Source organism: Zingiber officinale, chromosome 5A (genome assembly GCF_018446385.1).
Source record: "Zingiber officinale cultivar Zhangliang chromosome 5A, Zo_v1.1, whole genome shotgun sequence".
NCBI lineage: Eukaryota > Viridiplantae > Streptophyta > Magnoliopsida > Zingiberales > Zingiberaceae > Zingiber > Zingiber officinale.
The window spans coordinates 123,550,506-123,564,500 of record NC_055994.1 but is presented as its reverse complement, the minus strand read 5'-3'; the positions used below and the strand labels follow the sequence as shown (position 1 = coordinate 123,564,500).

Below are 13,995 nucleotides of genomic sequence, written 5' to 3'. Positions count from 1 at the left end.
ACAACACCAAATTAACTTGCTCACATAACATTCATGTTATAATAGTTACAATTTTATAACTACTTCAATACAAACATATTTTGTTTAACAGTATTTATATTATAACAACTGTGTGAAACTATAACTAATATAAATATGATAACAACTATGAAATTATCCGATCAATTCAAGATTTAATGTTAATGACAAAAGATAATAATGTTAAACAACGTACTCGTGTCATTATACGAAGGGATCTGGTGGGCTGCTCTTTCGATAAAAAAAATAAAAAAGACATGCTCATGTGATGAATAAAAAAAGAGGACGTTTTTGATTTTTGCACAAAGGGAAACACTGTTGGCTCATAATCAACTTGGCAAACTAAAGAGTCAAGGCCCAGATTACTTTAACTCAAAATTGTGTTAAACCTCTTGGGACATTATCAAAGCATACTTATTAATATATACTGATAATACATCATAGTTTAGGAGTTGGCATAGCCACATAGAAACCTACACCAGAAATTTACCTTACTATCTCAAGCAGTTTAAGATAACACATGCAAATGGAAGTCTATATATGCAGGCTATAATACATGAACTAAGAGCAAATGATCACTGATCTTGTTGAGTGTTTACTGCAGTGACTGTGGAGACCATCGAATCCACACCGCATACATTGTGACCCCTGCAGATCTTGTAGTACCCATTCTCACCCCAGCTTTCTCCCCATGAATTCTTTATTATCCAGTAAGGCTTCTTCTTAAGGCGAATGGGGGAATAACCTGCCGAGCCGTAGCCCACCAGGAGCACGCCGTGGTCCAACTGCCGCCCACAAACATATGGGCACGATACACCTCCGATGTAGGTTTGCATGTACACTGCATTTATGCCAACTGCAGAGAGAATAGCAGAAATTTGAGTCTGGAGATTATCAGTAGAACAACAGCGTAGGGACACCTACTTGCGAGAGGGCCGTGTTTCACTAGGTTAGCAGCAATTTGATCTTCGTCAACAGAGACGACGCTGAAGTTTTGAACTGAAGCCACAATTTTGGACTTGTCAAACTTGCAACCACCTCGGTCAGTCCCAGTGTAAGGGTAGTCTTCTTCACGCTGAAGCCCACCAGCCTTGAGTAAGTACTGAAATGCAGTGGTCATTAAACCGCCATTACATCCCTGGTCGCAGTCATCTGGTTCATCTGAATCACACTGCAAGAATCCGATAAATTGCTTGAATATGATTTGTAACATGAGCAGATATCTGTGAGTGAGGAGTATCCAAGAAAAATATGGCTTCGAGCAAAAATCTGTGCTTTTCTTTACTAACTCTCTCTCTCCCAGTCTCCCTCATGCCTTTTCACCCAAGTAAATCAAGCTTAAAGAGAAGCCAACAAAATTGATCACGAAATTGAAGATTGAATTAACATCTGGACACAGAGGACATTTAGAACACAAGGGGTTGGTGTTAAAAGTTAAAGATGGACATGTTTAGAGGTCAATTGTTTATGCATTTTAGCTCATTTGTCAAAAACTAGTGGAAGATGCTAGTTGAGATCACATAGATCATAAGTTAACTGCCAACAGAAAACAGTAGAGCAGGAAATAACATATAGGAAATGTTTAAAATAGATATATCAATTACAATAGTTCCTAATACATAGATGGATGGATTGTTTTACTGAATAAATATGTATGGACTAATGTATGCTTATTTTCCTATTATTGACCTTAATCTCCAGCAGATAAACGAATTGGTTGGTTTACTATCAAACTAATTAGCATCAAGTGGTGTTGGTGTTACCAATGTTTTTAAAACCAGAACAGGACAACTGTAACAACTTTACCAATTCACGATTTTTCCAATTAAACCAATTCCACCATTTCAACCAAACAGATTGACCTTTAGTTCCCGATTAATATTTTCAAAGCATTAATTGCTGTACAAACCAAATGATAGGACCAGAAAATCAAGCTGAAAAACAATGAAGCCAGGTTGGCCCTATTTTTCTTCTTGGACTTAAATTTTTGTCTTACGTAACCCTTAGCCATATGATTAAACTAGTTGGACTTGGTAACTTCATGACCTCTTCCCTTTGTCTAATTTGATTGCTATTCCAGGTTTAGTACATTAAATACAACAAGTTTGCTTAGAAGATGAGCTATATCTTGAAATTGTTAATCAAATATGAGACATCAAATTCTATTGCATATCGGTATCTAAATACTGATACTTGAAGGACAGGTCTACGAAACCTGTATAATTTGTTACTGAATTATCATGAAACATCCTTCTATCTTCCAGATGACTAGTTATAACAATTCTAACAAACAAACGAATCAGAATTATTTCTTTTGTGGTCCTTGTTTCAGGTTTTTTCCTCCTTATGGCTCCACTCAAAAATCATGTTGATTACTTAAGAGATATATCGTTCTGAGCTGTAACATCATAAATGACTAAATGTTAACGAGCAGGGAATTTAAGCAAAAAAAAAACCCCATCAGGGTAAGAGTTTCAGAAAATTATGAGACTTTTGGAAGATATCACCCTAAGTATCAATAATTTTTGCTAGTTCTTCCAAAAAAAAAGGTTCATAAAAAGTAGAACTTCCCCTTCTGATTACTATCCAACAAGTGCATATGGTACGATTACTAGAAAGTTAATCAGCTAAATACAATCATATAGATAACCACATCTGATAGCCAAGAAGTAAAAAACGGGAGTAATCCTTCCAGTTAAAGATCCACTTATCTTGAAATGACTATACAGTTTCGACTTTTGCAACATTTTCAAGCTTCGTATTCACAGATATGACATTCTACTACTGTTTGTTAGGTAGGTGCATTTCCTCGCTGAAAACTTTCATAAATAAGACCTCAGTCGTATAAATTATTTAGAAGAGGTTCGCTTATAAATTCCACGAAACAGACAGCAAAGAATCAAATAAAATAAGGCTTTCTAAGTATTTTCTAGAAAAGGTTCGCCCTTTCAATAGCGACAATCAAGCATGGATGTAGAATTTTAAGCCAAAAGATCATACCTCATGATCGCAATCAACTAGCTGCTGCTCGCTGAGGCTTTCAAGTTTTCCAGTGGCCAAAAAGTGTGCTCCTTCCAGAGCTGCTGCAGTGCTGAAGGACCAGCACGATCCACACGAACCCTAAAATAAAACAAAAAAAAAAAGGAAGACAACAAATCAGACAACATACAAAAGAGGGCCTTAAAAAGAGGCAAAATTAGGTGTTGGCCTGTAGATTTGCTTAAAAAGAGAACCTGATTCTTAACGCTAGTGACAGCTCCATTGTCTCTCCAATCGAAGTCTGTAGGTAGGCCGTTAGTGGGAAGGATAGGCGCCTCGTTGGAAGAAGCCATAGACGGGCGGCGGAGGCCGAGGTAGGCGCGTCGGAACTCAGCGGGAGTTAGGTCAGAGAACTTGGTGACTCCGTGGACGGCGGTGGGGTCCAGCATCTGGTGCTGCGACGCCCGACGGAGGTTCTTCTTGAACACCTTGAAGCGGTGAGCACGCTCGTCCTCGTCGGCGTACGTCTTGCCGAACCGCCTCACGAAGCTAGCAAAGTGCGCCTCCGCGCCGAGCGCCTTCTCGTCCTTGGCGGAGTCCACCACCTGCAGGATCATCGGATCCTCTTCGGCATCGCCGGCGGAGGAGGCGATCGCCACCGATGAGAGGAGAAGGAGCGACAGAAAGAGGCGGAGGAGATCCATAGAGTCCCTGATGCTCTCTGCTGCTTCGCCCTTCCGCTTTATCCGCCTTATCAAGTATCAGTTGCGTGCATCCATTGGACGACGACTGACCCATCAGGTTCCAACACGTGTACTCCTTTGTGAAAATCAAAATGGCGTCTTAAAAACATTTATATTATAATAGTTATAATTTTATAATTATTATAATATAGATTCAATTTTGTCATCTATTATTCACTAATATACTGTAGAACTCTTTTTTAAAAAAATATTTTTTTTATCTAACTTTATCACTGATTATTATAAAACTTATGATTTTATAACTGGTACAATATGTTCATCTAATATTTATATTGTTACTATTATAAATATATTTATAGAAATTGTGATTTCATTAATACGTATAGCTGAAAATTTGAAAATAATTGTATTATTTTAGCATAGAGTGTCTTGTTATTAAAAAAAAAACCCTGGTGATTTTTGTCCAAATTTCATTGCACTTACCAACGCGGACCCGACTCATTACCGGCGCCGTCTGATTTTATCCGAAAGACATTCCGATTATGAAAGCGAGTTGAGAGAAATAATTAATTAATTAATCTAGAGCTTTCGTGGATGAATGGTCCAAATGGATTCTGATTCGAATCTGTCAATCGTACGGTTGCGGAGGGAGGGGCCTTCCTGATGAAAATTTCATCAGAATTTTCTTCGGCGGGTCCCACAGTCTTCTGGAAGATCTTGGCCGTCGATGCCAATCCGACGATCGCGACCAGCGATTTGCGTGTACAAGACGATGCGAGCCAATTTATTGAATTTCCAATTTCCCATTAAAAAATTGTGTCGAGAATGGTATTTTATCGAAAGATGTACCCAACTTTTTGAAATATTTAAAAGGTGTATTACGTTAATATATATCCATCGATAATTAAATTTATAAATGAATAAATATATTAAATAGTTTTACAAATTCTTTAAGGGCATTCAAACAAAGATGCTTTTGGGTAGATCTGAGACAAAAAACGCCCAGATAAATACTTCACTAGATACTGCACTATAGTCTGCCAGACGAACTACCCAACCCACGCCGCATCGTTGTTATTGGTAGCTACCAGGAACCCCACCACACTCCGATTCAGGTATCGAATCAGGGTACAAATTCTACGTCGATTTATTATTTTATCGGGAGTTGAAAGCTGCCTCTAAATCGCCTTACAGCTTCACTTCACTGCGTCGCAGGCAAGATGCGTTCACTGTGAGAGCGAGAGCAATGAAAGGTACAAGAATTTTTTTGGGGGGAACATAACTCTGTTCTTCGTCTCATTATACTTTCCTCGATCAGATTTTTGATATACCCGTAGAGTTGCTGTTCCTCTCCTTTGTGATTTTTCGCTGCGCATGCATTTTTTTTTTTTTTTTTGCCGATTCGACAGTTGAGGAAAGATCGGAATGGTACTGATCATCGCCAGGTTTTTTCTTCTCTTTTTGATGACTGAAACCCTAAAGTTACCTCCTTTCTTGCTTCATGGATCTGTGGATGTTGTTTCTTGGTGGGAATCGCTCTGAAACCCTATCCGGCATTTTAGGGCTAGCAGTTCCGAACTCATTGTGATTTTTCTAGTAGAATGTTGTTTATTATCTGAGATGATTTTGGTTTTGCTCATGCAGTTCGAATGGAGGAAAGTGAGAGGGGAGGGGAAGATGCTGAGAAGGGCAAGCATGATTTGGAGATTGTGATGGTGGATCATCACTATCCTGAACCCTTGGCAAAGTATGAGGATGTCATTGCCGATCCGAAATTGTTTGTCGAAACTCTTGAGGATTTTCACTCCAGAGTTGGGACAAAGTTAAGGTGTGACTAACTCCCATCCTTTTTGCTGTGTTTACTTGAAGGAGGTTACTAGGAGGGAAATGAAACAGTTCAAGTGAAATGAAAAGAAAAAGAAAGTTTTCTCAATTTATTAGATCTGAGGAATTTTCATCTTTTATATTTCTTTTCAAATAAACAAGCAAAGTTTGAGTTTCATTTTTTTTTCCTTTCTGTTTGCATTACTACTTTTGCTCAGGTAAACATAGTATTTATCCTTAAATTTAACTATTAGACTATTTACTTGTGCATGAAAGACCTTTTTTCTAATGTCTGTTCCTCGAACTTTGTATCAGGGCGATATTTATTCTATTAGAACAAGTCTATCAGTCTTTAACCAATCATGAATCACCTTTACTAAGCTTTTATGATTTGATGGAATGATAAGGAATGTAAAATTTACTACTAAGAAGCTAAATAGAGTTATGATTTGAAGATTTTAAATTAGGAAGCTATAAGTTTTATGATTCGGAAAGTTGTAAATTCTACTTAGGTTTAAGTCATAGCAGGCTAGGTAACTTTAGTTACTGTTTAGGGCAGTAAGTTATTTACAGATAGGTTATTGATTTACCAAGTTTTTAGCGAACAAATCTCTTTCCGAGTTAGAACTACTTAAGTGAATATGGCCTAGATTTTCACTGTAATATAACAAGAATGAGTTTGAAAACTAACCATTAAACATTGACCTTAATGTGACAGAATCAAAGACAAATATATTTCCACACTCACTATGGATGAATTATATACCAAATTGATAAATCTTAAACAATAATCGCTAAATGAGGTAAAATATAGAAATAAGGACAGCCCAAGATGGATCTATTGTACGCAATTTTACCCTACACTACAAACTGTAAGAGGGCCACACCCAGCAATTTTATTGCTGCACCAAGGTAAAATGTAGAAATCAATTTGAAAATTTATTAGATGTTGTGACATTGATGAAGGACCTGGTTGACCATTATTCATTGATGGAGTTAAGATGAAAGTGTGGGGCTACTCTCGAGGGGCCACCAAGGTGACGGTTTCACCTTTTGCTACATATTGATGGAGTTAAACTAGAAATCCATCAAATGAGCTTCAACTCTCTATTCCTACTTCATTAGAAAAAGCTTATTCTATTATAAAATAATCCAAAATTGATGTCAATTTTTGTATTGAAAATAACACCCAAAGCTTCTACTTCACTTACATTTGAAGAACCATAAACTATCATGTAAACTAACTCAAAGGCTGTTATGTTGACTTGGGTCCCTATACGGAGCATATCTGCTACCCAAATGGCAACCAACATCATTTTTCACTTACCAAATCTTCACAATAAGGGACATTTAATTGAGTCTCCAAACTCAACCTTAGAAGAACCCCCTAATAATTTGCCCCATACAAAGGAACTTGTTGCTTAGTACTGACCATGGCTTATGTTCATGGATTAAAACTGATCATATGACCCTAATATAAGAACATAATAAGATAAACATACAGCCAATAAATAAACCTGATAAACATTATAAGATAAGAACACGAGACATCCTTTTGACAGTCAACAAAAATATTAACTTCTATTTGGATATGTCCTTTTGTAGTTATTTACTAGTCTAAAGCTCATCAACCTAGAGACTGGATCTACTTCTTGCTACCAAATTGGGAGTTCCACTAAGCACATATGAGAGACATATGGTGATAGTAAGAATGAAATTATATGGAGTGTAATGCTTGTTATAAAGTGCTGACCCCACTTAACATAGTGAGATATAGGCTTGGTTGTTGTTAATGATTGTTATAAAGTACACAACAATACAATAGGCCAACCTCTTGCATTCATAAGCTCAAATAGTTTGATAGAACTTGCTCCAAGAGCTATCTTGTTTGCTTTTGTTATGATAATTGTTCCTAATGCTTGTTTAACTCACATTAGTCCAGTTTTAATATAAAAGATTTACTATCTTATTGGGATGCAATGATGCATTCAAGCCTTTGCTTTTGCACGTTGACTTTTCTACAATACTAGGACTACAATGGAGCCTCATAGTGTTACCGCCTTATGTTATTTGCTTTGTTTTCTTATTCATTGGAAAAGACGATCAAAGAGGGATAAGAAGTCAATGAGTTAATGCTCAAAATTCTCACGGGTCAGAAGGCTATGTAGATGCAACTATTCCTCATAGGAAGGGACATCTAAAGAAAAGATAGCAACAATAGCAACAAAGTTTTATCCCACTAGGTGGAGTCGGTTATATGGATCATTTTACGCCATTGCACCCGATCCCCTACTATATCATCATCTATACTTAAATAAATTTTAACTTGTTTTATTGTTTCTAACCAAGTCTTTTTTGATTTTCTTTTTTCTCGTTTGATGTGCGTATTTGTTATAGTTTCACATCGCCTATTTATTGGTCGTTTAAATACATGTTCGTACCATCTTAAATGCATCATTCGAAATTTTTCCTTAAAAGATGCAACTCTGACTCTCTCTCTCTCTAATGCTCTCATTTTTTATTCTGACTTCCACATATCCATCTTAACATTCTCATCTCTGCAAGTCTCATTTTCTACTCATATACTCCAACATTCAGCGTCATATAATATAACAGGTCTAATCGCCATTTTATAAAACTTCCCTTTAAGTTTTAGAGGTATTTTACGATCACATAAAATACTTAGCGCTCTCCTCCATTTCAATCATCTTATTTGTATTTTATGTAAGATATCTCTCTCAATTCCTCTATCATTTTGCAACAATGATTTTAAATACTTAAACCTCTCAGTTCAGACAACTCGTTATCTCTTGTTTTAACAAATGCTAAATTTAAATTTCATATAATCTTTCTTTACTCTACTAAGCCTAAGACCTTTCACTTCTAGTGTTTCTCGCTAAGATTCTAGTTTAGCATTTACTCCTTTCTTATCTACCAAAATAATATTATTTGCAAAAAGCATACACCACGGTATTGTATCTTGGAACTCTATCATAATTTTTTTCTAAGTCTTATACCATTTGTAGATCTTGTTTTTGCTACTAATACTTTTCAATTAGTTGCCTACGATGATATATAGTTTTTATTGTCGACCATTCAAATATGAACCTAAATTGATTTTCGGTCATCGTGGTCTCCTTAATCTTTTTTCAATTACTCTTTCCCAAAGTTTTATGGTAATTTTGTACGTTTTATTGGTTCTTATATAAGGGGACTAGAGTACTTACTCGTCATTGATTAGATATTTTTTTCATTTTCAATATCATAAAAAAAAAAAAAGCAGCCCGGTGCACGAAGCTCTCGCTATGCGAGGTCCCGGGGAAGGATCCATTGTACGCAGCCTTATCCTGCTTTTTACGAGAGGTTGTTTTCAGGATTCGAACCCATGACCTTGTGGTCACAAAACAACAACTTTACCATTGCGCCAAGGCTCCCCCTCAACAACTTTCATTTTCAATATCATATTAAATAATTTTATAAATTATTCAATATTTTATTTCCCTAGGCATTTTTATATGTTTATCGGAATATCATCTACTTCAACGACTTTTTCATTATGCATCTCATTTAAAATTTGGTCTAGAAGTTTGAATTCTATGATAAAAATTTAATTTTCTATACTCATTTGAGCTACTTAAATTGCTTAAGTTAAGTTGTCACCTAAATCTTCATTAAAAAGTTGATGAAAATACCAATTCTATTGTTTTTTTATTTCTCTATCATTTATTAGTACCCTATTGTATTCATTTTTAATACATTTTATTTGGATAATATCTCTTGTTTTCCTTTCTCTCACTTTAGTTATTCTATAAATGTCTCTTTCCCTTCTTTTATATCTAATTTTCGATATAATCGTTCAAAATTCCATTCTTTGCTTCATCCACTACTTAGTCTCTTTTTTTCCCTCATTTTTACAAATATATAATTCCTTATAAATTGTTCGCTTTTTCTTCACTTTCTCTTGTGCATTCTTGTTCTATCACCAAGATACCTTACTTGATGGTGTGTCCTTTTGACTCATCGAGTACACTCAGCTACTGATACGGGTTATAGTGAGCGGATCTAGAAGATGACGTGATGGTCAAAGTCAATGTAAGATGGTGGCTAAAGTCAGAATAGGGGAGGGCTTCCCATATGACCCTGTCGATCGCCCCACGTTAAAACTCTAGAGTCTTGCCCGAGTGGTTACAAAGTAGGACGCTCGATTAGGGTCGACCAACCATAAAGCCTGTCGGATATAAGGACGCTAGTATTTTACTTTGGAAGTTAGGAAATAATATACCCGATTAGTCAAGTGGTCGACCGAGTGCAAGGGAGCTTGGCCAGATGAAAACCTGACCGAGCCCTAAGCGCTTAGGCCTTCTGAAAACCCCTTAGTATAAGATCGGTCGGTTAAAGGCCGGTCGAATATAAGACTTTCTGTGTACGCCTTATATTAGCTAATGCCCGACATGTCTGTTTAGATCGTCTACTGTTCTTCTACTTCATCCACTTGCCGAGATTGCAACGTCTTTTTCTTTCTTCTGAAAACCCATTTTTCTTTCTTCATTTCTTGTTCCAAACCCATAATTTCCATGCACCATTTCATATTCCTCATTTCTCACTTGACATGTCTATTTAGATCGTTTTCTATGAAAATCATTTTATTTGATGGAATATTTTGTAATAATTCATTTAGGTCGTTCCAAAATCTTGATTTGGTAGTTTCATCTAATTCTAATTGAGGTGCATATATGTTAATTACGTTCATAGTTTCTTTTATCACTATTATTTTAAGAGCTATAATTCTATCCCCTTCTCTAACTACTCCAATAATTTTATCCTTTAATGAACTAACTACAACAATACCCACTTCATTTCTTGTTTTACTTTTTTCTATGTACTATAACTTAAAACCCGAGTTCTCTATCATCTTTGTTTCTCGCCTACTCATTTTGTCTCTTATATATACAAAATACCATCTATTACCTCCATTGATTTATTAGCGAGAGTTCTTATGTTTCATGTTTCAATTTTAAACTATTAGTTTTTTTATAATATTTGTTATTATCCAACTTATAGTGTGAGAACTTTTACCTATTTAACACGACATCCAAGTTCTCATGGAGATGCAACGGTCCTTGTTGATATGTTACAATCGGACTCTGCAACATGAACTTTTGCATATTTAGTACTACACCTGAATTTTGGAGATGTAGCGGTTCTTGCTTAGACATTACAATCGGACCCTTAAACATTATTTCCGGAGAACAATCTAGCATTAGCACAATAGATTAATGGATTCATTCATTGAACATTTACATTAGTTTTAATGCTAGTTGACACAACCCTCTTCCTTTATCTGAACTTGGGACTGCCCTCGGGCAGAGTTTTCTAAAGAAAAAGATAATAAATATAAACTTTGTTATTGTGGGTCAAAACTAAGATGGTGTTACAACGTCCTCATTAGAAAAGACAATCAAAGGAAGATAGCAACCACTTGTCAGGAGTCAAGTTCTCTATTAGGAGGGAATACAAAAGAATTGGGTACCAAGTGCTATGTTAGGCCCCTTGGCTTTCCCGCTCCTGCCTAAAAATCATGAGGTTTGAGTTTGACCCCACACTGAAGTACGACATGAATATCTATTATCTTTGTAGAATGGGTATACACTCTTAAGCATCTTGCTAGTTGCCTTCAGAAATGCTGCTGATAAATTGGCATGTATTTAACATATCTGGTGTTTAATCTGGTGATTTGTTTTCTTTCAAAGGGTACCAACTGTTGGAGGCAAGGAGCTTGACCTTCATCGCCTTTTTGTTGAGGTAACGTCCCGAGGAGGCATTGAAAAGGTTAGTGCCATATTGAAATTTTGTTTAAGATTTCAAAACTTTCTACTATGTTCTGGTTAACTTGTCGTCGTTTGCTTGACACTGACAAGCACCGTGTCATTTTTATGAAGCTCTTGTAAATATAGTTGGCAAATTGCGTGGAGGATATATAGAATTGGAATTCTCTTTTAATATATTATGAGTAAATTAAACGAAAAAAAGGAGTTCCTCTTGATTAGTAGCAGAGTGAATGATCACATTCTAGAATTGAACTTGAATGAACGATCCACGAGTGCGCATAAGCCTTGGCCTGCAAATAGAGATGGCGTTTCCATGATTACAGAAGTTTGTTTACCTTTGGAAACCACAATCAAGATTTATGTTGATACTTGCCAACAACAAAATATTTTGAAATTCTGTGCCGATTGCATCTGCCTTTTATCTGACAGATACTACAACACTACGATTGGTACATGTAGCTACATTATCTTCATCTATTGGGTTATTCAGAAATTTCTGGTGATAAGGCATTTAAGTATTCGACTTACAAAATACAGTATTAACAATTTACTGATTCATATTCTCGTGCCTTGGTTTCTTTAGCACCATTTAAACTAAATATTAATAATTGGTTATTATTTTTATTTGGTCACAGGTAATCGAAGACCGGAAATTGAAAGAAGTAACTTCTGCTTTTACTTTCTCATCCACTACCACAAGTGCATCTTACTTGGTTCGCAAAAACTACATGTCTTTGCTGCGTAGTTATGAGCAAGTCTATTTCTTTCGGTCATCAGGTTAGTGCTTCCAGTTTGTTTGCATATGCATTAGTGTGGCACAGGGCAATTGTCCTGTTTCTCAATGTGTTCTCGTCTTTTAGCTTCCATGAACATGAGTTCCGCAACATCAGGTCTGACAGAGCGATCTGTTGAAGAAATAGAACCATCTTCTGAAACTCAGGCTATTTCACAAAAACGAAGGAGAAAGAATAGTGAGTCTTTGTGTACTTTATATATTTATACTTTTGTGCTCGCAACTTGCACGCTACTGATGCTATGAAGTTATGACCCTCCATATCTTGAAAGGATTCTGAGTCCTCTAACCACATTAGCTATCGGTTTATGTCGAAGTTATTGAGTTGGTTTTAGTAAGAGAATATTGATGATGTTATTAATTTGTAGAAGTGGGTGATTGAGACTAAGAGGAGTTTTTGAAATTTTTTGTTCCCTTTAGGCTTGAGGAAAGACTTTGTAATATCAGTTAGAAATAGTTTGGGAAAGACAAGAATGTTAAGATTATCGAAAGTGAGAAGACAAACCCAAACTCAACATTTTTGAAGAGGAAGTAGATATAACTTCAATATGTGGCAAAAAAAATATAGAAAATAGATTAAGATGATATCGACTTTCTAAAGGCTATCAATAAGATAGCTGAGTTGGAACTCACACGACTTATTGTTATACTATTTCTTTGTAGGTAATGCAATAGATCAAAATATAGATAAGCCTTTATATTTTGTTAACTTTTTTCTTGTCTAGTACCCATTTTGTGACAATAGGAAGCTTTTGCCTCTTAGTCACTAATAACTGCGTTTTTTTGTATTTCCAGGTCTGGCAGCCTCATCTCCATATCAAAAAGTTGTTGGAGTAATTGACGGAAAATTCGAGCAGGGCTACTTTGTGACCGTTACTATTGGAGCAGAAAAACTCAAAGGTGTTCTCTATCACATTCCTAGACAGACTGATGTACGAGTAACTAAGCACGCAGAGGTTGTTGACGATAGCAACTTGGAGAGCCGGAGTGGTGGTCGCACGCGAAAGAAACTTCACAAAAGTTACTCTAATAATGCAGAACCAAAAGTAAACAAGAGTGGGTACCCTCTATTTTTTGCTGAGCAGCAGGCGAAGTTTAAGCAACTCTATCCTAGAAAGGGCCGAGAAATCAATAAAATGATTCGGGAGTTGTGGAGCAAGTTACCTGAGAGCGAGAAGGCGGTAAGAACCATCAATTTGCAAGGCATATCAAACCCCACAAAGTTATTTTAACCTTTGATATTTCAGGTGTATCAAGACATGCAGCGCTATAGAACTGAAATCGTGAATAGGGAGAAACAGAAGGCAAGCCAAATAATCGATGCAGCATCGTTGGCGCAATTTCCAGCTGAACCGAAGTTCCTACAAGATGCTGGAGGAAATTTTGTGAATGAAGAAAATTTAATTCTGAGTAACGAGAACAACTCCGGTTCTGAAACTAGTGGTTCTGATATTGAGGCATATCATGAGTTTGGTGCAACACCTATAGCAAGTAGATACCAAATGAGAAAGTGAGTGATGCTAGTAGTCGCAGGAAAGATGACTATGATAACGAGAAGAGTTTAAGATGACCATTTTGTGACTTGCATTTAGATCCTGATTGGGACCTAAAGTATTGGTCTAGAGAGTTTTTGTTAGTTCTATTTCCATTCTAAATCTAAACTCTGTTGTAATATAACCTAGTTAGGGAAGTGCTATTGTTGGATTAGTTTTGTGGCCAATGGTCCTTCATCTTAATTTACTGTCTCGTTAACGATCGTGTATAACTTGTTTCTGTAATGGAATGTTGATGATTTTGTAGCATGATAGTAATGTTCATTTCTGTGAATCATGCAGAATACTGATAAGAT

At 36.2% G+C, this 13,995-nt stretch overlaps 2 protein-coding genes across 2 annotated transcripts; one reads left to right on the top strand and one right to left on the bottom strand.

Moving 5' to 3' along the window:
- Positions 1-396: 396 nt before the first annotated feature.
- On the bottom strand, positions 397-3,740 carry LOC121981567 (cysteine proteinase 1-like). The gene is made up of 4 exons (XM_042534156.1): positions 3,252-3,740; positions 3,019-3,138; positions 943-1,189; positions 397-874 (listed from the first exon to the last, which is right to left on the bottom strand). Exons 1-4 carry the CDS (start codon positions 3,699-3,701, stop codon positions 594-596), a joined length of 1,098 nt encoding a protein of 365 aa, XP_042390090.1. The 5' UTR covers positions 3,702-3,740; the 3' UTR covers positions 397-593.
- A 1,081-nt stretch (positions 3,741-4,821) lies between these two features.
- On the top strand, positions 4,822-13,948 carry LOC121981565 (high mobility group B protein 15-like). Its single transcript, XM_042534154.1, has 7 exons — positions 4,822-4,954; positions 5,346-5,529; positions 11,276-11,354; positions 11,989-12,130; positions 12,214-12,324; positions 12,942-13,327; positions 13,394-13,948. The coding sequence occupies exons 1-7, from the start codon at positions 4,948-4,950 to the stop codon at positions 13,658-13,660; spliced, it is 1,176 nt and encodes a 391-aa protein (XP_042390088.1). The 5' UTR covers positions 4,822-4,947; the 3' UTR covers positions 13,661-13,948.
- Positions 13,949-13,995: the final 47 nt, after the last annotated feature.